Raw genomic sequence first — 27074 nt, 5'->3', positions numbered from 1 at the left:
AAATCATTCCACTTGTTTCATTTCAGCTTACTACCATTGCAGTGCTAGAATCACAGAAATGAAGACTACTCTGAACCTTCCCTCCCAAGCTAGTCGTAGAAAACAGTCACACGTCTTTTTCATAAAGTGCATTTCCACAACCCTGCTCTTTTTTACTTACACTTCCAACACAATTTCGCTCAAAACAGCTTGATCATCCCCATAAGGTTAGCATATCATATTTTTCAATGACTGCATGCTCACAATAATTTGTTCCCAGAACAGCAAGGGACTGGAATCACTTACCCATCTCCATAACAAGCATAACTGATCCAAGTGCTTTTAAAAATGTGCTATCAAGCCTGCTGTAAACATACTCTAGAAATAATTATTTCTTGTGTCCTTCTTATTTGAAATGTGTAACCTGCTCTATATTACTCTTTTTTTCTTTCTGCAATTTCTTTTCCTGTTTCGTTTTACTATGTATGGCCCTCCCCTCTGTAGTGTAAATATACCCCGAGGGCCCTGCAAGTAAATAAATAAATATATAAATAAAAAATCATGAGCCATTCCACTCTGTGAAAGTGGTCGACCAGCGAAGCTGTTTAGCACACGACACGGAGGTGACACATAATTTTGAACAAAGCTACGAACTCATTGTCTTGATGAGTGGTAATAGTGATAAAAGGTATGCACACTCATTTATTGCCTTGATCGGTGGTCATTATTTCACTTGCAACTGCAATCACATTCTTCGATAATGTCAAATCGATGCACATAAGCCACTGGGTGGTTGGTTGGGCCTGATCGGTGTGGCATCGCAAGGGATATGTTTGCAACAGGGAATGCGTAAACCACTCCCTTTTCGGTACTAACAAATCCACGTTGAAATCACCGCCAACGACAACAGGGGTAGTGTCATCGCAGCTAATTCACGCAAAGAGAGTAGCCATGAACTTTATGAGACTATGAGTAATTGCATTTTTTGCTTGCTTACAGGGGTACGAGCCATTGATGACGACAGTTTTTGTTCACGGAGAACAAAAATGCATAGAGCCCTAGTCATATACAGCTTCACTGTAATAAACAAATCACACTGCGACTGAAACTGATCTAGCTAAATTTCAATGACTTATGTGCATTGACAACACCTGATCTTTCTTTCGACATGACTGCTAAAGGTCATTCTTTTGTAATGTTTGCACTGTTTTATTGTACTCTTTCTGTCAATGCTCCGGGCGTGCATATGTGTGTATGTTTGAATTACCTCTTAGATTTGCAGTATCACTAAAGACAGTTTCCAAATACAGCATTTAAGGTATGCTGTTGACCTTACAGTTACATGCATTGTGCAAACGTTTAACAGCTACTCTTCCTCAAATAATCTAGACAGTATAAGTAACAGCTCTCTTCAAGAAATGTGATAGGAATTAAGTTGGAAAACATTGGCCATTATATAGACAACTCATTTGTTCTAAGACATTAGAAACCATTATTCTAAAATGAACTATCAATTCAAGTGAAAGAATAATTGTGTGGCTATCAGTGAAGCTTTAAAAATGGTTTTGCCACCCAGCATGCATTGCTGACTCTAAAAAGGAAAAATGTTCCCATTTGTCAAACAGCTTCAGGTCACATAAAGTTCACCAGAATGAAAGCTTGGACTATTTTATTTGACATTCAGGATGGTAAAACAGTGCAAAAGACATGAAAAAAAAAGTGCATCTTTTGTCTTCCTTTTGGTCACATCTTTTGCCCCATTCATTTGACACTCGGATCACATACATCACGACCTCATCAGGATATCTTCAATGAGAAATTTTACATGGCAACACCATTTCTCTTATACTGCTTTACTGGTCGCACTGTAGGCAAAATTATCGAAATGTTTTACTATTTGTCGTACTCTGCTTTGTCAGGTGTGCTACAGGACAGCATCACAGTGCAAAAAACATGTAACATGTACTACTGAACCATATAAAGTTTAAGCCTGTGAGACAATGTACGAGTTACAAGCACAGCAGAACAAACTTGAAAGATTGCTGAACAGCTAAAAAGCAAAAGTAGTCAATGTGTCTGTGTGTGTGGGGGGGGGGGAGAGGGCAAACGAGAGACAGAGAACCTTTCAAGGCTATTTGTGCTTAGGCTGTCTTACCCACATATTGTTTGTATTTTGCCTTTCTTTTGTGCATTTGGCTTATCCCATGACAAATTTTATATTATTCATAAAACAATGAGTACCCACAGTTTTGTTTTGGCTTCCGTGCATTATGTAGTCTACTGTATCATAGTTTGTATGTTAAGATCCTCACTGATGCGTATTAGTCTTTGATACTGTAACTGCAATTGAATTTAGTAAAAGGAAATAACATTCTTTGAAGTTGTGATGTTTCTAACATATAACAAGCGCTCATTTCTGGTTGGAAGGGGTGAAGTAGTATATGCGCATTTAATGCCACAAACAGGACACCTCAGGAAGGCGCAGGGTGCATTTTGCAAGCATTACAAGCTTGAGACTCTAGCAAAACTATGCAACATGCATAAACATAGGTAACACAAATCAAATTCACGGCAGGCTGTCAAAAAGTCAAATCAAAGGAACCTCAGCCAGCTTTATTCCTTAGCCTGTGGAGATTACTTGCAAAAGTGCCGGCCTAAAAATAACAGAATAAACAACACAGAAAACACTGAAATTTTGGTATAAATGGAAACAATGGTGCACATCCTAAAGGGAACTGCTAAGACAAAATGCTGATTATGTTGAGCTATCACAAGCAAATTGTTATTGTGACCTGTAATCACTGGCTTGTGATTAGAGGTCTGCCACCGCTGCAGACTGCCACCACTGCATAGCTCCTCAACTCAAATGCTTACACAGAGACAGCGTCACATGTCTATGTCTAACAGAAGCATGGTGAATGAGAATTAAGCCTGTGGGTTCTTGGATCTGTCAATGCTGGCGCAACACAGTGCTTCAGGAAAAGAGGTGGTGTTGCACATTCTACACCAAAGAGACTGCTTTCAGAGCTCACGTGCTTTGAGCCAGGGCTCAGCATCAATGGTGCAGCGGCTGTAAACCACACAAAGTCAAGAAACGTGGGACACTTCCTTTGAAAATATTAAAATCCGTCAAAGAGTAAGAAAATTTGCTGAATAGCCAAACGTGCCTTTCAGCAGAAAAAGGCGTGCTCTTCAGAATGAGCCATGGAAAGACAAACAGTCGCCCAACGCTTCAGCTTTGACCAAACACAAAAAGTGAAATATGGAAAGTGACAAAAAAGAAAGAGAAAAGCAAACCTAGCGTCTGCCGAGAAAAGCAGATGGTGTCTGAAAGCCACTCCTGAAACTGCAAGCTTTGCTAACTGCCTTCCAGCTGGCTGAAGTTATCAATGAACACAACATAAGAAAAAAAGAGAATGGCTATATAAATGTGTCTCTACGACACTGCCGAGTGGTGAGTCTGAGGTAGGAGGTCACCATCCGAGCCTACTTCTTCAGTTTGGCAAAACCTCAAGCTTAACCACAGGTATGTAGGCCAAAATCTTGCTTTCAAGGTAAGCAATCAAACGAACAAAACTTAATGAACAAAATCTACAGCATTGCTGCCACTAGTACACACCAAAGCTAACATTAGTGGGAAGAACTTGGGGCACCTCCCAGCATGGAAACCTACACATCATCACGGCCATTGCTTGTTTTCTGATCACAACTGTCTCAAATGATAGCATCTGTGCTTACAGATATCCATATGCTGCAAGGAAAAAACAGACAGGTAACAGTTTAAAAGTGGCTGTGTAATTTCCTTCACTTGCAAGTGCTCCAGTGCCATTCTGATGAAAAGAAGTCCTTACCAGGTGACTGCTTCATTGCTTTTTGTTTTATCAAGTATATTTTTTTACACTCTCAGTTAAGTGCCCATTTTTATATGGGTCACCATTTTTAAGCAAAAAAAAAAAAAAAGAAACTAGTTTCTTCTACTCTGCTTTATTGTTTATCCATCTTTCCCTTCAGACTTTCTTGTTTTCAATATCTTCAATAATGTCTTCCCATCTTTCTTAAGGTGACCAACATGTTATTTTTTTATAAATACCGAAGCCAATACATAAATGGCAACAGTCTTTCTAACATTGTCACTACAATTCGACAGCTCTTTAATTTTGGGTGACCACTGCCTAACACATAGTAACTCTGAGTGCTTTTAGGAAATAATACGGCTGACTCACTTCAGGACAACCGTAGAAGAACCTTCAAAATCTGTTCATCTGGTGAAAAGTTCAAATTAAGAAAGGTGCACTGCATCTACGGGAAACTAAACAATACTGTTCCTCAATGTGTCCATATTATCTGATAATATGGCTTAACAGAAGTTGTTTTATAGGGCCCTTAACTAAATTTGAGCATTGCAAACAAACAAGCACAACACGTAGGTAATGCGGTGGTGATCATTTCTTCCAAGTATGAAATGGCTGCATGGCACGAAAATGGTAGAAACTGCAAACAGAAGGCCAGAAGGCCTTCCTCTCGTGGAAGCCAATGTCACACGCACGTATTCCTCTACACAAGACGCACTGTTTGCATGCCACCAACCATGGTACGTGACTTCGGTTAATCATCCAATGATGAACACACAATGCCGCCACTGGAAATGCGCCACACAGCAAAAAAAGAAAGAGAGAAAAAAAAGGAGGCAGGACTTGTCATGTGAATGCGACGCAGTTCCTCGGCTCCGTTATGGGAGAAGGCAGGGAAGGAATGCCGCTTGCAGGTGTTAGTTGAGGCAAAGGGGGAGAAGGTGTCTCTTGACGGTAACGCTTGCCTCCTGGCGGCGTGGTAACAGTCTTTTACCTCCTCCAATAATGAACAAATTTGAGAAATTATTTTGGTAAAACACTCTCTAGACTGTGCCTTACAAGTTACAATGTATAAACAAAGTTTGCAATTGGGCCTGGTGAAGGGCCCTTGAAAGGGTGTAGAATGTACGTCACACAAGGTTTGCACAAAATTTATGGCAAAGAATCCCTTTTGTAAGGTACTAGGGTGAGGGCAATTTGCGGTATTTGCAGAAATATGATCGTGGCTAACCATAATAGATGATCACATGACCTTCTTCAAGAACAAAAGAATAAAATGCCACGAAAACAGCAGAAATTGGAGCCTAGTCCTGCCAGCCAGAATAGCAATGTCGTAACCACTAAGTAATGCACGAAGGCACAGCAGCAGTCTCTCATAAATCTAATGACTGCTACAACTAAGCAACAGTTTACAAAAGGAAGAAAAGGTTGAACGCATAACCATAAGGCCAACAAATCTAATAATGATTGATACCAACAGCCCCTTTTGAAGCACAGAGTGGAACAGAGGATCAGAGATGAAGAATCCCAAGCAGTAGTTCTCCAGAAATGTATTACCTAGTTCACTGCTTTCACTATAGGCAAAACTGCTCCCCACTATGCATAACACTTTTTTATACTAGAAAGCTCAAAATAATAATGATAAAGAAGTAAGAAGAAAAAGACTTACTGGTCACCGTGTTGTTGGACGCTGTTAGGGCGGTCAGGACATTGACATCCCAGAGGAAGATCACTCGATCGAGACCTGCTGAAGCAACTCGCTCTCTGTCTTTCGCATAGGCTAGAGCTTTCACATAGTCCTGAAAGGGGATAGTGCGTGGCTCACAACTTTGTGAAGAAGTTCTTAGCTATGACTGGTGATTGTAAAATGGATTTGGCATGCCAACGAATCTTTTGTGTATATTTATGTGGAAAAGTGAACTTTAGGATAAATATAATTACATATCGACATTTAAGCCACGTGCTGGACAAAAGAATTTTAACAGCACCTTACCTATCTATAACTGCTAGAAAACCTCAGCACCCAATTTATCGTGTAATAAAAAGATATTTCTCACCCAAAATAAGCCAAGGCTATTGTTTAAAATCGCAAACATGCTGCAGTTGGTAACTTCTCTTCACAGCCATAAACAAGGAAAAAGATAATAAATTTCATTGAACCGCAGCAGAATAAAAACTGTTCATTCATTCAAGAAATGCAAAGTGCCCATTTTACCAATACATCCACCATTCAGTTGGAAAATTTTGATATTTATTTACTTATTTACAATTTCATACAAGAAAGTTAATGTTATTACTGAAGCCAGCAATACCAACTATAATTACGACACTACTAAACCTATAATTAGGAGTAAAGAGCAGTGTACAAACATACCCTGTGTGTCCGGAGTGTGGACATGCAGAAACCTTTGTATGCGTTCCAAACCTTGACAGTTGTGTCACTAGAGGCGGATATCACTGTGGGCGTAATAACAAAGATACAGAAGATTCAGAATTATATCCTGTGAAAGGTCGGATAAGTTGTGTTGAACCCTCCAAGTGCGAAATTATTGATGGTAGAATTCAGATTTCTCTCTTAGATGCCACAAATTTCATTGACATTCATTGAGCAGTTGTGTAATGGCAGTTTCAAATGCATGTAAATAAGGAAATAGGAGTTGCCCTAGAGGTAAAGCTTCCTCTTAACAAAATGTAGCTTACAATTGATGTGAACTTATGTCCCTGGAAATGTGGCAAATTTTGTTACGTTCTAAAGATGGCTTGTGAATTAAAGCAATGCAGTGTGCATACAGGAAGGACAAGGCAGAACAAGGAACAACCATATTTCACCCTATTTTTCAAGACTTCCTCAGCAAGTGCCTGCAAATGAAAGTTGCCATCCTTACGCCAACATAACAGTATACAGCACCAACATATTTCGCTGACGCTGTGCCAGGTTTAAAATACAAGCATGACTGCCACGCAGTACAAGTCCCTCGGTTAACAAATCTAGTGAAAAATTCATCGTGATATTCACACTTTTTGCACACATTTTCGTGGTGAAGTACTAAGCAGCTCTGCAAAGTATTGCACAGCAAGCCGCAACACAAGCCACAACAACATTTAGACAACTAGGAGAATAACTGTAAAGGTAGTATGCAGCAATTAGCTGAAATTATGAAGGTAAATATTTATTTGGCTACATATGTGTGAATGGGTTCCAAACTTATCACTCTGCATAATGTACTTGCACAATAAGCATATACACCAACAAGAACACATTATGCATTTTTGTAAACTATATTCTTTGGATATCTGGGAGGGCTGAAAAGAATTCAACTTATGATAGCTTTACACGACATCGGTATTATTTAGTTGCAAACTTACGATTTATACGACTTTCAAGTAAAGTAGCAGAGCTTCAGTTTTCAAAACAGGCATGCAAGCTATCAGTAAGAAAGTCAGCTTTTCTAAAATGAGGATTAGCAAGACTTACAGTTCTTGCCACCGCAACAGAGCACAATATCATTGACCCAATCTGTATGATGCTCCATGGACTGAACGTAAGGGTCCTGCACATGCAAGAACGAGCACCACAATGTGGTGTAAGAAAATGTATAAACGATAAAGCTAATCACAGACACCAATTAGAATGAAACTGGATTTCTTCCATCCACATTAAATATTCTGCAGCTGGCTCTAATGACATTAAAGGGACACTAACGAGAAAAATGCTTTCTTCTGAATCAGTAAATTACTTTTCTATGACACCAAAAACACCACTCTTACCACGATAAGATGCTTGGTAAATCAGAAAAAGCACAAGAACGAAAGACGGGTGGCGACGCCTCCATGAAGTTCCCAGACCTGGTCGCTGCGACGTCATGGATTCTGATGGCATCTTCTAGGGCCTACTTAATTATATAGCGGTACAGGTTGACTACATTGTGTTCTAAAGGAACCATATATTAAACATGGCAAGTTTCGGGAACCTTCACTCAGTCAACTCGGCCCAGATGCGAAAACACACTTTGGAATCCCTGACGTCACACTGACGTACTGGCATCGGGGTTTTGGCACGAAATTCAAATACCGATACTTTGACCTTCATCTTCTCATCTAATAATCAAGCTATTATATTGCAATGACTGCCAGCAGGGTTCCCAAACAATGCTTTATTAGTCTCAACTGATTTATTGTTTCGCTTTAGTGTCCCTTTAAACTGTCACATAATGTTTTTTGTTACTTCTTGAAATGCATTCAAATTGCAGATGGCACAAGAGGTATGTGAGGATTGAACACATAATTAAGCAATTAATCAAACTAAACCTTCGAGCAGCAGAAAAAAACAGCAACAAACACCAACATGCACTAGAAACATACAAAATTATTTGGAACACAAAGCCCTCTCGTTCAGGTATATCCTCCCCACCCCCTTAAACCTCCCAAATGCTAATACCTTCATTTCCTATCCCCGTGCCACAAATGAAATGCACATAGTGAATTGGAAGTGCTATCAACACTGGCTGAATAACTACACAGTGCAGCATAGCTGCGTAAGACATGCCATACAATGCACTTGTGTAGCATCGTTCCCGTCTTGTCTCTGTGCTCCTGAGCTCTAAACCTATGAAAATGTCACACCAACAGGGCCAGACTTCCATTCTTATCAAGTTAAATTTTGAAAGGATTTTAGGTATCATTTTACATTCCTTTTATCTCATGAGAACACTGGCTTCAGTGCTCAGCACAAGCAAGCAAGCTTTGGGATCCTACCAGCTAACACCATAAAGCCTCAAAACAATTGAAACTCTAAATTAAGTTGGCACTCTGCATCAAAGATCATGGAAAACATGTCTGACATGATCAAAATCTTGGGACCAAAAATACTGGCGCTTCTCCAGAACAATCTGAGAGTATAGGAGCATGCGGACTCGTGTGCTTCAAAGCCCACACATACCTCAAGATTGCGCGTGTTCCAGGTGCGGATGACCGAGTCACGGCCGGCAGAATAAAGCCGGTTAAGTTGGGGGTCATACTGGAGAGAGTTGACACCAGATCGGTGCTGCCTCTCGACCACATCTCGGATGACGTAGGACACCTGGCAATAACAAAAGATAAAACCCACAGATTCAGGCCTCAGCTGTAGGCACAGAGAAAGCACCTTGATTGCAATGAATGTGTTCTGTAATGTAAACTCGCAGCGTGTTAAAAAAGCTAGCAGATTCTCTGAGCCATGGGTGAACAGATATCAGTTTGCAAAGCCTTACCTACGCAAGCTTCTCAAGTAGCACAAAGAGCATAATTTAATGGAACCAGAACTCACTGCAGGAGTGCCTACAAGGCAAGGTATTTACATGTACCATCAGCACAAATTGTAATGTGAACAGGAGATAACTGATTAAAATGTCTATTACATGTAATTACAGGGAAGTTCGTCTTGTATTCGCTCTGTAGCCGGTTCCTAAGCATGGAGTAGCCGCAAGTGTATGTTTTGGAGTCTGTATCAAGCCCCTGTGACAAATGCATGTGAACCGGGAAATTTATTTTATTTATTTATTTATTTATTTACAAAGTACCTACATCGCCATAAAGGCATTACATAGTGGGAAACAAAATATAACCAGTAATACAAAAAAGCTTTTGGACAGATATACTCAAAAACAGAAGCACTACAATAGCATTTAGAGAAAGACATACAAGCAATGTGAAACAAACAGGTTTCAGGAATGTATAACACATACATTTGTTTTACAAGAGTGCCGTCGCAGCATAGAATAGAATAGTTCGTTATTTGACACATTTACTATATCATTTAATAAACTGTTTCATTGTCTGATTGATTTGGGGAAAAAAGAGTAGTAGAAAGTGTTTGTTCTGCAGTTATAGGCTGAGATCTTGTTGCTGTTATCACAGTGAGTCAATGTGTAATGTGGTTCCAGGAGATAGTTATAGCGTTTGATACCTGTTTGACTGTTATATATTTGGTGCAATAGTTTGAGCCTTAACTTCTGCCTAAGCATATGTAGTAGATCCCATCCTAAAGTGGCCTTCATTTTGGAAACGATAGAGCACGGACTGTAATTATTACAAACAAACCTTACTGCTTGGTTCTGTAGTTTTTCTAGTCTACCAATGAGGTAATCTTGATACACAAGCATAATCAAGTATTGTTCTGACATGTAAGAAATATAAAGTTTTTCTAACTTCGCGCGTTGCCTGTTTAAAATTTCTGCTAATAAAATGCAACATCCTACTAGCTTTTGCTATGATGGTGTCAATCTGTATATGCCAAGTGAGTGATTCAGTAGACTCCTAGATACTTGTATTCCGACTGTACGTCGATAAGCGTGCTATTGATGTTATATAGGTGCTGAAATTTGGATAATTTCCTGGAAAAGCTTACGCTACTGCACTTTTTTATATTTAAATTCATGTTCCATTTTTTACATCAGATCGCTACATTATCTAAATCTGTTTGCAATGTATCTATGTCATTTTCAGTAGTAATTTCTCTGTAAATCACACCGTCATCAGCAAATAGTTTTATGGGTGATGTAATTAGTTCAACAATGTCATTTATGCAGATTAAAAATAACAAGTGGCCCAGTACGCTTCCTTGAGGAACTCCCGAAGAAACAGTTATCGGTGAAGATGCAGCATTGTTTAGAACGCCAGACTTATTCTTCCGTTTAGGTAGTTTTGTGTCCAATTTTTTATGTTTTCGTTTTTATTTAATGCAGCAAGCTTTACATCTAAGAGCTTATGGGACACAATATCGAAAGCTTTTTGAAAGTCAATAAAAACCGTGTCTACCTGACTATTGTTATCAATGGCTTTAGATAAGAAGTGCTGAAATTCTATTAGTTGTGTATTGCAGGAATAACCTTTTCGGAAGCTGGGAAGCTGTAAAGAAAGCGTTTGAATCAAGGAATGCAGATATGTTACTATATAAAATGTGTTTGAATATCCTGCACAAATGGGAAAAGAACAACACATTGAGGTAGATTAGGAATTTTTTAATGTTTTAATTTATGCTGAAAGTACAAGTATAACACTGTTATGCAATATGAAATCAGTCCTGCAGGAATACACAAGGTTGAAAAAGTTTAATGTGAAATAATTCATAGTCACTGTGTGATCTTCTACCCTCCTGATTAACTCAGACAGTACACAGTGACTGCCCTGGAAAGGCATTGGTCCCAGGTCCGATCCCTGGACTAGCTTCAATTACTGTCGGGTGATGACAATTTTTTCCTTTAAAGCTATCTATTATGTGAAATTGTGCTCATCAAACATGAAACCTGGTCATAGTGAGCATGGCAAGTACAGCTGGCACTTTAAAACACAATGTACCAAATTAAGGTTCACCCTTACAGGCACGAATGGAGACGTGCCCATGGAAGCTTTTAAAATTCAGAAGCTACAAAAAGGTCAACTTTCTTTACAGTTCAGTAATTCTAGATTGATTTACACAATGTGCCTCTCAATTCTACGCGAAGCACCCAAACAGCAAAGAAATCTAGTTTTTCATACCATTTCAGTTCCAAAAATTACTGCGTTCATATGAAAAAAAAAAAAAATTTAATTATGGGGTTTTACGTGCCAAAACCACTTTCTGATTATGAGGCACGCCGTAGTGGAGGACTCCGGAAATTTCGACCACCTGGGGATCTTTAACGTGCACCTAAATCTAAGTACACGGGTGTTTTCGCATTTCGCCCCCATCGAAATGCGGCCGCCATGGCCGGGATTCGATCCCGCGACCTCGTGCTCAGCAGCCTAACACCATAGCCACTGAGCAACCACGGCGGGTCTGCGTTCATATGTACCATGCAGCTGTGTGATCGATTATCAGGACAGGTCAAAAAAAAAAAAATGCTTCCAGCCCTACACTGAATTTTCAATCTGACAGTCATGAGCACGGTTCTATAACTTAACTCATATTGCTCACCTGCAACAAGAAGAAAAGAGAATGGGGAGTTTCTGAAATAGCATACGCAAGTGGTTCAATGCACAGAAAAAAACTAAAATGTCACCTTTTCTTTTGTACCTTTTTGTACACATAGCCGATAGTACCCCATAACCTTGGGTCCCCTATTTCTAAGGTTCTCAATAAAGACAACGTATGTGACAATACCCCATTAGCTGCTATTGCAATATAGTTGAATCATTGTGCTTACTCCCCTATTAGTTCAAGTTCTGTTTATTTGCATCATTACAATGAGGGCATGCTCGGGCAAAAAGCGAAAATCAATTCACTTGAGAACGCCCGAGAATATTGGCATAAAAACAGATAGCCTGTCATCATGCCACCTATCTTTTGTAGACGGGAAATACTACAGAGGTTATGAAAGGAGAGATGGATTGCTTAAGTGTTTAGAAATGGTCTATCCAGTTGACACAGGACCCCCACATTCAATTTAGCTGTTTGCTCTGGGAGTTAACAAGCAAATAACTACTAATAGTCAGGTGCTCATTGGTACACTGTGTGCTCCACAAACAGAGCCAAATTGGAGTTTCTACAGACGTGCTGCTTTGACGAAGACAAGTTCCCTTGCTGAAACATTAGCGCCGGTGAAATTCCTTGCTGCACCACAGCGAATCTCAGAACATTACTCAGGTTCAGCGAGAACTCCGTGCGGCTTAAGGTGTGACACTGTTAGCGCGTAGAGAAACACCACTACATTACTTTGTTGAACAGTGCTGATGGAACGAAAGAGAAAAAGAGAAAGAAAGAAAGGGTAACGACGCTAGTCGTAAATTAATAAAGGCAGGTCTGCGACATATCGAAATCAATGAGAGGAGACGGAAGTTACGCTCCGTTGCTCGATTTTGTCAAGAGAGAACAGTCTAGCTATTGCAACAATTGTTATATTACAGCTCACGAACATTTATTATTGCAAGTATTTCTCATCGTGCGCGAGCTGATGGTGAAATGCGCACAGCCAAGAAATGAGATCCGGTCCCGTGGGACGTCTCGATGTTCAAGCTCTAGACGGACGTGGTCAAAGGAGGCCCGTTTGAGACCGCAAACAGCCGATCGCCTTTCTTTGAGCCACTTGAAGCTCTGCTGGCAATAAACTCTTTAAGCTTTGCGGAACTGAGCTGTTTCAATGCGGAGCAAGCTGCGACGCGGCAGTTCGCATAGGAAGCGTTCAAACAAAAACAAATAAACAAACAATTAAGGAGACCTATGGTTTCGCCTACCACGCCGTTAGAGAGAAACATCAATGCGAGAACGGGCAAAACGACCGACGCAACCGTTACAGCAATAACAACCAACAAAAACGGCCGCCCGATATGCCCGTCCAAAATGACGGGCTAGGATCATCCTTTTCGCGATAATAACTGCGTCGGGCTTCCTTGAAATGTAACCGCGCGTGACAGCAATGCTCACGCTATCAAATAATCAACCACAGGGTAACAGAAAGGACCGTTAGCATACCTGAACTTTCTTTCGAGGTGTATGACCGCCGCCGCTGCTGGTCTGCTTCTGGTGAGCAGCCATATTTGTTTACTGAAACACCGTCGATTCTCAAGCTTTACTTTCGCATACGGCTCAACATCTCAGAACCACACTGTTCGCTATTATGCGTTCGAGTAAGCTATAATGGTTTCTCTTGTGGAATTTTTACGGCGTTCTACACATGAGAATCGCAGGAAGTTTTGTCTGCGGGTTTTCGATCATTCGGGAAGGGCGTGTCGGGCAGTGTCGGCGCGCGGCATTTTCATTTTTTTTTTCGTCTTCAGTAGCGCAGAGTCAGGGAAGCGCGCGTGTGGCACGCTAGAATATGAGCAATTGAACTGAAGAAGTAGCAATTTATGCAGTGCTGTACGCGCTGCAGCATGACCGTCTTGATACGGGACATTTCTCTCCATGGTAAAAATTAAATAGTAGGCCTGGTTCAACATCCGGGTTTAATTAACGTCCCAACAAATCAGCACAGCTTTTTGCGGTAGGAGAGAAGGGGGACTTGGAATAATTTAATTTCGCCAAACTAGGTTTGTTAATCTGCACCTAAATTTAAGTAGCTCCACGGTGAAGAGTGCAAAAATATACAATTTACATATGCACCATATCATACCGGCCGCTAATCTCATAAACCTGCTTTTTAAGGTAAAACAGGCTGGAATTAAGAGTCAACCCACCATCGACTGCAACTGCGCCCAAATTAGAGAGCCCTTAGCAGCCAAGTACAGCTCTTAACTGGATTCTAGGCCTCCACGATGAGCATCGATGTAATTATAATACGCAACAGGCAGAGGCGCAATGTTAGCGTAACTTCACCTCACAGGATCAGAACCCTATGATTTCCTTATCCGTCAAAGCTTCGGCCGGACGGGCCATATACCGAGTGTTTCGATTAACTTGATCCAAACTTCAAAATTAGAATGGCATACACTGACTAGATAAACGGGACCAATCCTACAGTGACCGCAGTAGTCTTGATTTACTCAGACCACGTTTTGATCGAAGTGCAATTATAGTTAGCTAATCAGTTTAGTTTAATTACAACAGAAATCAAATATTCGTTTAGGTGCATAACCACGGCGGCCGCATTTCGATGGGGGCAAAATGCAAAAAAAAAAAAAAAAAACGGCCGTGGCCCGTGCATTGGGGGTACGTTAAGGGTCCCCTGGTGGTCAAAATTAATCCGGAGTCACTCACCACGGCGTGCCTCATGATAGAGCTTTACAATAAGGGGAAGCAAACGTCGGGGGCACCATAATCTAAAACTCTCTGTAATGAAATCATGGTTTCGGCACGTAAACCGCAGAATTCCTTCAAGTCGTACTCAAAAAGAAGTGTGCTCAGAAACGCCATATGAAGTTCTTTTTTATTTTTCCATTATCTTCCTTGTGGTTATTTTTTCCGGGCTCTAATAAAAACGAACGAAGTATGAAAAAAAAAAGTGGCAGTCTCGCCCGAACGGCAAAAATCCATTTTGCGATAGCAAATTATTAGACAGCTATGCAAAGCAAGGATAGTAGTTTTATTGGCCGTTTAAACTTGTAAACATTAGCTTACTAACTAAATCAACAAGTATGGTGTCACGCGCGTACAAGCAAACACGAACACATGTCACTCGATGACCGCGGAAACTCGCTGCCAAAACTGGAGCGAGGAAGCGCGGCGGCAGCAGCGAGCGAATTGACCATTGTGCTGCCTCTCGCTTCAACGGGAACTAAGCGGCAAAAACGCAACGCACAAGAAGCTGAGCCCTCGGCGCACCCTAGACTGTGTACTCATCGCAGATCGCTTTCAAGCTAGCGCCCGCGCGGCTGCGCTTATACGCAGCCGCCGCCGGAGTAAACAAACTCCTCCACTTCCCCCGATGCCTTGCACGCGACGGAAGACAGTGCGCTTCCTCCCGGCTTTCCTCCCTTGCGCGCACGAGGTGAATCCGCCATCGTCGGCTTACCCTCGCACGCTTTCACTCGCGCAGCATACGGCGCGCGGCGACGGCGTTATCGTCCCTGGACTTTATACGGAACATCACCGCGACCCCAACAGCAGTAATGCGCCTAGAGTGTCCATATAACTGCTATCGCAATAAAAGGAGATGTCGCTGTGCTTTCGCCGATCTGGGTATTTACACAGCATTGGTATATACAACACGTGAAAAAAAATTGAAACTGTTCTTTTTTATAATTGTCTGGCCTTTAAGTACCACAGCAAAGATTACTTCCATTTTTTTTATTTGTCATTCTTCAATGCCTCTCTCTTCGCATGCCGATAAGCATGTAGGTGCTTACACCCCTCTTCCCCCTACCCTGACACACACACCACACCTTGGACTCGTACACATCACAGAAAAAAATCAATTGACTACAGTAATAATGAATTCGCTCAAAAGTATAGTTGATTAGAGTTACTATTGGGTAGGGAGGGATGGCTGTATTGTAAGGTATACAGATCTTGCTAACGTGTACGGTTACTCAGCATCTGGGTCACCTTGGAAACGCAAGCGCTTCATTGTTGCTGATACTTGAAGACGCTCCCAGTTAGGTCAATGAAAAGTTGAAAAAAAAAAATGTCCGTATTTTATTTTGTGGCATTAAAGCCTTATCAGTGATCATCGCTAATGGAGACATACCAGCGCCGGTTCAATTCGACGGCCAACATCTGGCGGAGCGTTAAGATGAGAAAACAAATACTGAGACCCTGGGTTTGCCTGTCTGAAAATAAGCGAGGCTGCTGCGTGGCACCATCTCGGGCGTTCTACTGCAGTTTCCATCGAATTCAGCTTCTCAAAGCTATGTCGTATGGTATAGCTTGTCCCGTCACTAATGTAACCGGTTACATATGTAATTGGTTAATGCGAAAAAGTAATTGTATTCAGTGAGCTTAACTGAGTAAACAAAGCAATCGTTAAATTACAACATTAGCAATATATGTAATGGATAAGTAATTAATTACATGTAATTCTACGTACAAGTCCGACACACACACCGCCGCTACCACTACTAGCTAACAACAATAAACAGCAAAAATTCCCGCAGAACTCATCTTACGATGAATCATCGACGTTAATGCGATTGGCATTGAACCAATGTAGCGACACACCATATTTCCGCTGACAAAACGCGTCGTGTAGAAGTGTATGCAGCCGGGTTCCGAGCTCTGCCGCGCTTCCAACTCTATGGCGCTTCCCTCTGGACACGTTGCGCTATCTAGCGCTGCCACCGCGCAGTTCGCGCGTGACCCCTCTATGAATATTTATTCAGACAAGATTGTCTGTACATACCAGGTGTCTATTTTATCATCACATAACTTTTAAGAATCATTTGTGGCATATATAGCCCAAGTTGACTCATTGAGCTGGATTACTCGAAGAGGCGTGCATTACTCACACTGCAAATCAAAATGCATAATCGCCTAATTAACAAATTTCACTACTCAACATTTAAACTGGTTAAGATAGCGCAGATATTCAATATACGAATCGAAGCCAGTGATTTCACAAGGCACGTTCACGTGGAACGAATTTTAAAACTAGCACCAATTTTGAGATAAGCATTGTCAAACATGCGGTAAAAATGCACTGACGTTCCACTTACTTTTTCAGCAAAATAAATTTTTATGCATTGAACCTCAAAACTTACTGGAACACCAATGCATTTCGTCGCAAGCTTTGGTAGCGTGTATGACGACACGGATGTAATTTTCCGAATTCGTTGCAAGTAGATTTGGCTTTCGTAGTCACGGGCTATCATTTTTAAATGACAAAATTAAAGTTATTTGTAAAGTGATTTGTAGTAAAGCGAGTTTTTTAGATGTTAATTAGCGAAACTTAGTTACATAAACAAATATTCATCTTAATTTCCTTTGCAAATGATGCCCGCCTCCGAAAGTAATCTAGCTCAAGCAGTAGAATTATGCTACATGCCTACGGGTGATTTTAAAAGCTGACAGTCACATTAGCATGCACTAAAGAGGATGAAGACGAGAAAGCCTGCGCGCTCACTAGACATTCGTTAAATTACTTGACATTATCATTCGAATGCGTTGTTGCTTCCTATAACTTGTTTTCTCCCAGCAAAGGTCGTGAGTTCGAGTGCATTAATTAACTATGTCTTAATTAACGTCGCCTTAATTAACATCAAATGTCGTGGGTTCGACTCCCACCAATGCTCGTGGGTTCGACCATCAATTGTGGCATCATCAATTTTGGTGCCGTTGAATTCTGGTCCCAGCAAAGGTCGAGGGTTCGACTCCTACCAAAGGTCGTGGGTTCCAGTGCCTTAATTAAGGTTGCCTTAATTAACACCAAAGGTCGTGGGCTCGACTCCCACCAATGGTCGTGGGTGGTACCATCAATTATGTGCCATTGAATTTTGGTGCTATAACGCCGGACGGTCAATTTTTCGAGAATGCTGGGCAACGAATTTCTCGACCCACAAGGCACTGTTTTCGTTTTAACTCGAGGGTTCGACTCCCAACAAAGGTCGAGGGCTCGACTCCCTGTGAATTTTGGTGCCATAACGTCGGTCGGCGTAACGCCCGACATCGGATTCCCATGAGCCGTCTAAAGCTTTCGCCTTAAAACATACATCGCGTCTCTTTGAGGTCCCGAATCCATATTGAATCCGCGTTCACCACATTGCCAAGTGTTGTTGAGGAGCTCATTCGACGTACCTCCTGCCTCCGTTCGTTGTGCTCTCTCTATCTCTCTCTGACATATGTATCTCTTTTATTATCTCTCTCTTACATAATTCGTCTTAATTCATTAATCAAGTTCTCAAATATTATAGTTAGATGAAAAGTGTCAATGAGAAAATTGTAGAGCAACATTAAAAACTCCAGATACAGCTTTCTGTTGCTCAATACGTGCTACATGAAAGTGTTTTTCTGAGTGGAAAAGAAGACCGCAAATACACGGAAAATTGTCGAGCGACTGGCAGCTCGAGGCACTTTGCCTGTATTCGCGGGCTTCTTTCACGCTCGCAAAAACAATTTTATGTAGCACGTATTGAGCAGCAAAAAGCTGTATTGGGAGTTTTATTGCGATAGCAATTGTATGGACGCTCCAGGCGCATTTCTCCCGTCGCAGTCGCCGTCGGTGTGAGGTTCTGTATGGGTGAAAGCGTGTGGGTGAGCCGGCGAACGCGGTTCAATCTCGCGCGCGTGAGCGATGAACGCGGCCCGATAGCGTGCCCTCTCCTGTGGCGCGCGAGGCAAGGGGGGTCAGCCGAGGGAGGAAGGGCGTTCTTCTCCGGCGGCTGCCAGGGTGTCATAGAATAAAGAACTAACCAATGGTGTCTCGATGTCCTCGCCCGCCGCTTCGTTCAGAGTGGAGACATTCTACTACGGCGTTGGCCACGCGAATCGCGGACTCCGTAGGGGGGCGCGCTGCCGGCCCTCGTGCGTCTTGAAAGCAATCTGCGACGTGGCCGAAGTGCGCGCACTCGCGGGCCTCATCTTCAAAGCGATCTGCGATGTTTGCAGAGTGCGCGTAGTGCCGGTAGCTTCGTATGCGCTGTGCTTTCGACGTTTCGTTCGAGTTGAAGCGACAGATGTACGGAGGCCAATTGGCTCGCGGCTGCTGCCGCGATTCCTGACTCCAGCGTCTTCACAGAGTTTCCACTGTCATCGAGCGAGATGTATTCATCTTTACCTGTGCACGCGTAACACCGTGCTGGTTAATTTAGTTAAAACACGTTAACGGGCTAGTTGGTTTTAATCCATGATAGAATGGGTAAGCGCGTTTGAACAAGGTCGTAGAAAGAAGCAGAAACGCAAAGACAGCGCTGTCTCTGTGTCTGTTTCTTTGTAAGTCCTTGTTGAGTCACGCTTACATATTCTATCATTGTTAATTTAGTTAGTAAGCGAATGTTTACAAGTTTCTGCGGCCTATAAAACTACTAGCCTTACTCCGTACAACTATCTACTAATTTGCTATCGCAATCGGTGCTTCACCTTTTGCGGCGGAACTGCGAATTCTTTCATGTGGATCTACAATTTTCTCATTGACACTTTTAATCTATTTGGTATAATACTGTTCGAGAAGCTGAATAATTAATGATGGCTAATTATGTAATTAGGCGGAATACAAAAAATAATTTGAGTATCTCTTAGCGACGGCAAACATTACCTTGGTTCTGTCCAGCTGTGGCATTCGCATATTATTAAATATTGTGGTATGATAGTTGGCACAGGCACCCTGTAGGAGTGCTCCAGTGCGAAATTGTATGCTTGAAATACGAGTAGATGCGTCACGAAAAGCTCGCAAGAATAGCTGGTTTTGATACCGAGGGTGCTATTACTCTGGACATAGGCGAATTCTGCCGCGTAGTGTGGTATTCGCCATCTTGTCAACTCTGAATGACCCAGAGGGCTGCTGCGGTTTCTCTGATTGGCTCAAAATGCCGCGATCGCAGAATCTGACGTATAACTGGATTCGCTGTGTCCAGAATAACATCCCAAAGCCAAAAAAAAAAAAAAGCTGACGTTAACACTCGCCGGAAGTGACGCATGACCTATAGACCGCACGGCTGTTCTGCATCACCTCCGAGATTGATGATGTGTGGTGTTTTATGGCGCAAGGCCAGGTTTGGCCAAAGAGCGCCAATTCCTCCGAGATTATACGGCGCCCGCGGCTGCCTGCGGCTCACTGAAAAATCTCGGAGACGCAGTGCTGGAACTTCCGTCACATGCGCTCACCGACATGGGCACACGTAGTTTGCTTAAGTGCTATTTAAACAGATTCTAACAAAAAAAAAAAAAAATAGACAATTACTAGGCCTGCAGCTTTGCCATGATTGCTTCAATAGTATATACCAATTAATCTATTTAGCCAAAGGAAAATTTTGTTGTAGAGGGCCCTTAAATAGTGTATATAGAGGCATTACATATTACATTACAAAAGATGCATTGAAATTCCGGCGCGCAGATGGTCTGCCTACGCTCTTTCTGACCCATCCTCACGAACCTTTAGCAACGCATACTTGGACGAGGAGAAAACTTTCGTCTCTTTTGCCAGTATTTCGGAGTTACATGACTTATCTGTAAGAACAAAGGGAGTTGCTGGAACTTTTTTTGAAGTGGTGACTGCACCTTGTCTTCTACTACTCCGTTCTGAATAGTTCTCGTAATTTCTGATGCCGATGGCGTACTTTCAATTTGCACCTGTTCAAGTATGAAGTGAACGCAAGTACGGACACGAGCAGCTGCGTCCACAATAGGAGTTAATGCAGCATGAATTTTGTTCTTGGAGGGCTGAAGTTCTTGACAAGTTCTGTGCTTCGTCTGCGTTCGCGGTGTGCGCTTTGCAGGTGTACCGCCAGTGTTAAAAAAAAAGTTTAAGGAGGCACCCTGTGCAACTGAGCCCCAACTGGTGACGTATTCTGGGACTATAACTTACGGCGATGGTTTCACTTTCTCGTGGTTTCGCGAGACTCAACGTAGCCTCATCCCACGAGAGCCAATGACAGCTTTTTCTTTCGCGCGTTCTCGCAAAATCTCGCGAAAGTGAAACTACATCCGAAAGTGATCATCTAAGATTATACCTCCCCGGATGTTTGGACATGTAGTGGACATGCCTATAGCATTGGAGGCCTCCAGGAGCACTTGGTAGTAAGGGTAGCCATTCTTAATTTCTGTGCGTTTCGAGCGTCAACCGGTCCGCAAGGACTTAATAATAGGGTTGTTCAAATATATAAATTCTCGAATCAAATCTAATACGAACATGAGAGAAAAACGACCTTCAATAGTTAACCGGTATACTGAACATTTAAAAATTCTAAATTAGTCAGTTATAAAGGTTGGATTGAGTCCCTTTGAAGAAGAAAGAAAGGCTCATATATGCTATTTCATACATTTAATGCCGTTAACATATCGGGGTTAGGTCGCCTGAGGAGCTTGTAAATGAGAAACAACTTAAAAATTTAGAAATCTGGTGCACCATTGCAATGACTGTAACGAAACAAAAAGCAGCACATCACCGGACGCGCGTAGTACAGTGTTGTGCTCGTTAAAGGAGCCAGGTGTATACTACAGCAATGACAGCACCATACATTGTTTTAAGGGAAACCAAACATCGTGAGGCTTGCCAAATAATCAATTGCTTTGCCTAAGCCGGGACAAACTCATAATCTGCATGAGGTGAGGCCTGCTTATTTAACGACTGGAAGCTGTCGTGCAAAAAAATTCTCTCCTCCATTCGTTCGCTCAGGAACTGGTTCACCTGTGTAACAACCACCGTTCTCATGCAGCAGAATAATCCGGAAGTATCCACTTGCGACGATCTTTATACCTGTACCCCGCACAGAGAGGAATATACGACAGATTTTAGTAGGGAATTCTGGAAACGAATACGAATCGAAATAGCGAAAACTATTCGATTGGTACTCGAAGTGTCGAATATTTGCACAGCCTTTTTTAATACGTGCTATATACTATATAAGCCTCGCTGCAGGGGCACGTTATGATGTCAGGGCAGCGCGACAAATACAAGGTATGGAAGCTTCACCAGAAGCACGTAGCATCACAGGGTACATGCTCTTTACCCTGTGCCTTCGCTTTTCTGTGCATCGTGTGTATAAATTGAATTCTATTGTCATTGTAATTTGAGAGCTCGTCTCTTTCGTTGCAGCAGCTGGACATGGTCGCGGCCCGTGCTCTGCTCCTGGTCGTGTTCCTCGCCTCCCTGTGGCCATCGCTGCGAACTAGGGACATTGGCAGTTCGACTGGGAGAACCCGCAGGCTATCGTCTAGTGTGTCGCCGGAAAAAGGCGAATTGGTCTCACATGGCCCTCCTTCCGCGAACACCACCGGTGCCTGGGATTCGCGGAGACCCGCTTATGATGAGTCAGACAATGCGGGGCGCTCCTCCATCGGAGGAGTGACCGTCCAAGGCGACAGGAGGTACGGCGGCGGTTTGCGCGGAAGAAGTGACGGTCGCGGAGGCAGAAGGCGCTATGGAGGAAGAGACGACAGTTTGAGCAATGTGAGGCATGGAGGAAGTGATGACCGCGGTGGAAATGATGACTGGGGAGCAGGTGATGACAACAGAGGAAGTGACGACAGAGGAGGAAGTGACGATTGTGGAGGACATGGAAATGACGAATGGGGAGGAAGTGACGACTGCAGACACAAAGTATTGCATGGAGGAAGCGACGACCAAGGAGACAAAGGGTGGTACGGAGGAAGTGGCGACCAAGTGGACAAAGGGTGGCACGGAGGAAGTGATGACCAAGGGGACAAAGGGTGGCACGGAGGAAGTGACGACCGAGGGGACAAAGGGTGGCACGGAGGAAGTGACGACCGAGGTGACAAAGGGTGGCACGGAGGAAGTGACGACCGAGGGGACAAAGAGTGGCACGGAGGAAGTGACGACCGAGGGGACAAAGAGTGGCACGGAGGAAGTGACGACCGAGGTGACAAAGGGTGGCACGGAGGAAGTGACGACCGAGGGGACAAAGAATGGTACGGAGGAAGTGACGACCAAGGGGACAAAGGGTGGCACGGAGGAAGTGACGACCAAGGAGACAAAGGGTGGCACGGAGGAAGTGACGACCAAGGAGACAAAGGGTGGCACGGAGGAAGTGACGACCGAGGGGACAAAGGGTGGCACGGAGGAAGTGATGACCGAGGGGACAAAGGATGGCACGGAGGAAGTGACGACCGAGGGGACAAAGGATGGCACGGAGGAAGTGACGACCAAGGGGACAAAGGGTGGCACGGAGGAAGTGACGACCGAGGGGACAAAGGGTGGCACGGAGGAAGTGATGACCGAGGGGACGAAGGAGGGCACGGGGGAACTGAAGACCAAGTGGACAAAGGGTGGCGTGGAGGCAGTGGCTCGGACGGAGGAGGTCATAGGGCAGTTAAGAAGGTTGGCAGTCACCGTACAGCAAAAGACAGACACAGCAGCGAGTTGCAAGGGGGAAATAAAGGCGGCGACGGCCAGAAAGGCAAAGGAAAAAAGGGCGGGAAGAAGCGCGTCGGAAATCGCCGGCGAAAAAGCAACGCACAGTCTTAAGCTAGGAGCAACGGGAGGAAGGACGAGAAGAACACCAGTGCGGCAGTGCCTGAAAAGCAAAATCAATGCTGTCGCAATCGGACGTCATATGAAACGAACGGAGACAATCAGCTAGGCAGTGGCGAAGACAAGAGGAAACATCGCGTTCGAAAAAAAAAAAGAATGAATACTCATTTGCCCGAGGTGGTTCAGCTTGTCAACAGCTCACATCGACTAATGATCATTTATCATTAAGAACCTCGTCGTGTTGTGGGCACTGTTTACAACAACGAAAAGCATAACACGCCTAATTGAAACACTAGTCTACAATACTGAGCTGCCAAAAAATCACTTGTGTACTCAGTTTTCAAGAAATATATGTGCGTTATAGTTCCGTTTGCATATGTCTTACAGTGTGCAACCTTTATCCTCGACCTGTCGCGAGATTCCTAAAACACTGTCACGCAAACTTAGTGTCAGGAGCAGCATGGGAGCCTCACTGCGCGGATTTGGATTAGGTTTCGTCAGGCACGAATTCTCCTGTGCATGCTTGCTCAATGTGGGCCGGCGTCCGCACCGCCAAATTATTACCATTGACAGGATTTTGAATGACATAAGCTGATTCCTATGCTGTATTTCATGGGCGTAGCCAGCTGCGCATGTAGGGAACGTAAACAGAGCTGAAAAGACAGAAAGACATAGAAACTACAATACACGTAGCGCCGTGTGTTCTCGTTTCTATGTTTGTCCCTGTTTTTTTAGCGCTATGGATGTTCCTAGTATGACAGACCGACTAGCCAGAATCCCTGTCTTGGTCATGCCCATGTAGACTTCATCAAATTTCTGGAAGCTACCGCTACTATGATCGGACCTAACATCAGACCCGACATGGTACACATTTAGCACGCCTACAAAACATAGTCACAAGAAAAACGAAATGAACGACACAAACGTGTTTTTTTAATGACAAACATCTTGTTCTTGGGAACGTTGGTTGATAATTGGTGAAACCATCGAAGTGCAAATAAAACAAGCACAAAGAATCGAAACCCGGACGCTACGCGCCTGTTATTCTGCATGCGGCCTTCTTGGTGAAGCCACAATGTCTTCACCAAGCTCTGTGAGTGGACATTTTCGTTCCTCTTCTGTCCGTATTTTGCACGGGTGCCTTCTCAAACATGCATGGAGAGCGTCGACAATACGGCGGCGGCAATAGCGCCCGCAAATTGTTGCACTGTTGCATGCCGCGAAAGGAGACGAAAATTCATACGAAAAGTCCGGGCTCGCTTTCTTCCTCGGAGAAGCCACTCTCCCCGCCAGCACGGACGGCGGTCGCACGTGTGGGTCACCTGCAGCGCGCGAACAGCCGGCAGAAACGTGAACTCTGCGAATCCCGTGAAATGCAGGGAGCGAAAAAGCTGCCTCTGGAATTGCGCCGCGCAGCAGGACGGTACTAAAAATAAAGAATAAGGGTAGGCGGAAGTGCACGTAAACGTCACGTGGGCCCTCGAGTCTTAATGTGGGAGAATGCCGGGTAAAAATGTCGCTTGGTGGGCGACGAAAATAATTTTTGCTTTCTTCTTCTGTGCAGACCGCGCATGAAAGTAGAAAACAAGCGGTGTACAGTCTACGTGCGCGTGATCAACCAACGTCACGCATCAATACAGTCCTACTTTGCACAGCTGCGCTAGAAGAAAGTGTTCCCTGATGCTGCGGTCTCTAGACTTTTGCTCTCCACTGTACAATATTTGTGTAGCGTCCGGTAAGTTATCTCTGAGTCTGAAAAAAGAAAGAGAGAGAGAAGCATGGGTTTATAGTGAAGCCTCTACACTCAGTAACCGTCATGAAGTCAGCATTCTTTATTGATGGTGGCACCTCCGCAACTGTACTTCAGGTGAGGACGTTGTTCTTTATTAGAGGGTACACTGGGGCTTCTAGCCTCATCTGGGCGCCACCGCTGGGTGCCCGTAGCAGCGGGCAGCTTCGTGCAGGTGCAGAGAGTGGCGTGATGTGATGCAACATCACTGCATGTTAAAAATAAAAAATGAAATAAAGAAGAAGAAAGAAGCAAATGATTCGCCAAAGACTAAAAGAAAGAGTGAAGAAACTCGCTTGTAAAGAAGCTTCACAAGTAACAATTAGAGAGGCGCTTTTACCATCACGTCACGCGACACGACTGTGGCGTCCTTGAGGTCCCGAAACCCATTACGAATTTATACCGCTGCCACACAGGCACTTTAAATCGCGATCCAGTCCGATCTGGATTCAGGTGTTTCTACTGGGGCGCCTTCGACCATCATTTCGCATTATCCGAATCCAGTAAAGATTGCGCGATCATAGGCTGTTGTCGGCACCGTATCGCTGAGCGAGTTCAACCAACACAATCCGGAATGTTAGACCTTGCAGCAGCAACCATTCTTGATCACAATTGAGAAATATTCTTTGGGTCGGGCTTGATTGTGATCGAAAGCACCTGTGTTGCACCGGTATATTAAAGAACGACCGGAAGCCAATGGGATTCCAACCGCCACCTGCCCTTCTCTCGCAACACAACTCGAGGAATCATGATGTTACACAGTGTAGTCCGCATTCTTTAACAATTGGACTGCCTAATCAGGCCACCTACTAACACCTACTGGGGGGAGGGGGGTCAGGTTTCCAGTGTAACGCCTTCTCTCCCCCTCCCCTCCACACGCACACACCTGTTACGCCACTGGTAGTGAGCGACGGGGCAGGAAATGATAGGAGGTATGTTGAGATACAGGGGTGGACAGGTTCATGAGAAAACAAACGCTGGTAGCTGATATTCTACAGTTGAGATTATAACGAAGAAGAGTTGTACAGGTCGTGCGATGACTAGATAACCCGTTAGAATAAGTGAATGGGCACCAATAATGGAAAACGCTGTAAAGAACAACAAATGAGGAACTTTGGAGCCACAGAGTCTCATCGGCTGCAAATCGGCTAACGCAAGACATGAAAAACTGTAGATCGCTGGGAGAGACCTTCGTCCTACAGTAGACATAAAGGAGGCAACGAAACTCCTCTATTTTGAGAGCGAACAAGTTGTAATGTCGATAGCTGATTTGGAACCCTTGTTTTTCTCGGATAAACTCCTTTCCACAAGCACTTCACGACGTGCTTATGTCACTTACAATAAGCTGTCACCATAACCGTGATTTTGTAGCGATGCCTTTTCCAATGATATTCCTTTTCGGAGCTTCATCAGTGATCAGAATGACGTTCAGCAACGACGTTATCAATAAGATAAGCCGGCCGTGAACGCGCAATAAGAGTTGTATATAATCCAGCGAAAGGCACCGCTACACAATTGCGGCTCATATGCTATGATGTGTAGAGAATGCTTCATTTACTGGCGTTCTCTTTTGAAAGGTGTACGTATCACGCTTTATCATTACACACAAGGAGTCTGACCACACGCACGTGGAAATCTGCCTTGTCACCATCACGCTTAGCATTCAAACGTTTGCTGCGCGCCAGACCCTCGTATACCCTTCGCCGTGCACGAGCCGACGTTGCTACTTTAGACTATATATTTGCAATTTGCCAGGTTCATTCGGACATTTTAGTTACCGACAGGTGACAGAACCAGTCCGTGTCTCTGCAACATGGAGCTCGCATCTCACATGGCGAAGAGCACGTACGACGGTGGTTTTTCTCTTTACAGCGAAACTCTCTGAGCTACAAGAACCCTGCTGCTTTTCTTGCATGACTATCGGCCATGTAAGGCTGAATAATGCGTTCCTTGCTTGATCACCGCGCAGCAACAAACGGCTAT

General features: G+C 43.6%; 2 protein-coding genes across 7 annotated transcripts in view; one reads left to right on the top strand and one right to left on the bottom strand.

Annotated features, from left to right (window-relative positions):
• The window catches only part of LOC126536186 (WD repeat-containing protein 48), a 70735-nt gene extending 57124 nt beyond the window's left edge, over positions 1 to 13611 (bottom strand). Inside the window, exons 1-5 of one of the 4 annotated variants that reach the window (XM_055073847.2) lie at positions 13258 to 13611; positions 8770 to 8910; positions 7306 to 7381; positions 6205 to 6287; positions 5500 to 5629 (exon numbers count right to left, since the gene is read on the bottom strand). In XM_055073847.2, coding sequence (XP_054929822.1) covers positions 5500 to 5629; positions 6205 to 6287; positions 7306 to 7381; positions 8770 to 8910; positions 13258 to 13320 — 493 coding nt within the window. In that variant the 5' untranslated portion in view covers positions 13321 to 13611. The remainder of the gene's footprint in view (positions 1 to 5499; positions 5630 to 6204; positions 6288 to 7305; positions 7382 to 8769; positions 8911 to 13257) is intronic. The other 3 variants (XM_050183072.3, XM_055073846.2, XM_050183071.3) reach the window with 3 other exon arrangements.
• Positions 3405 to 23675, top strand: LOC126536192 (uncharacterized). Of its 3 annotated transcripts, none has more exons than XM_055073848.2 (2): positions 3405 to 3505; positions 21908 to 23675. In XM_055073848.2, exon 2 carries the CDS (start codon positions 22269 to 22271, stop codon positions 23409 to 23411), a length of 1143 nt encoding a protein of 380 aa, XP_054929823.1. In that variant the 5' UTR covers positions 3405 to 3505; positions 21908 to 22268; the 3' UTR covers positions 23412 to 23675. The 3 variants fall into 3 exon arrangements, with proteins under 3 accessions (XP_054929823.1, XP_054929824.1, XP_054929825.1); XM_055073849.2 differs by having other exon boundaries at positions 3438 to 3505; positions 21911 to 23675; XM_055073850.2 differs by lacking the exon at positions 3405 to 3505 and adding an exon at positions 3621 to 3833.
• Positions 23676 to 27074: the final 3399 nt, after the last annotated feature.

The sequence above is a fragment of the Dermacentor andersoni genome, chromosome 4 (assembly GCF_023375885.2).
Source record: "Dermacentor andersoni chromosome 4, qqDerAnde1_hic_scaffold, whole genome shotgun sequence".
NCBI lineage: Eukaryota > Metazoa > Arthropoda > Arachnida > Ixodida > Ixodidae > Dermacentor > Dermacentor andersoni.
Note: the sequence above shows the minus strand (reverse complement) of the source record. Positions and strands in the feature narration are given on the sequence as shown.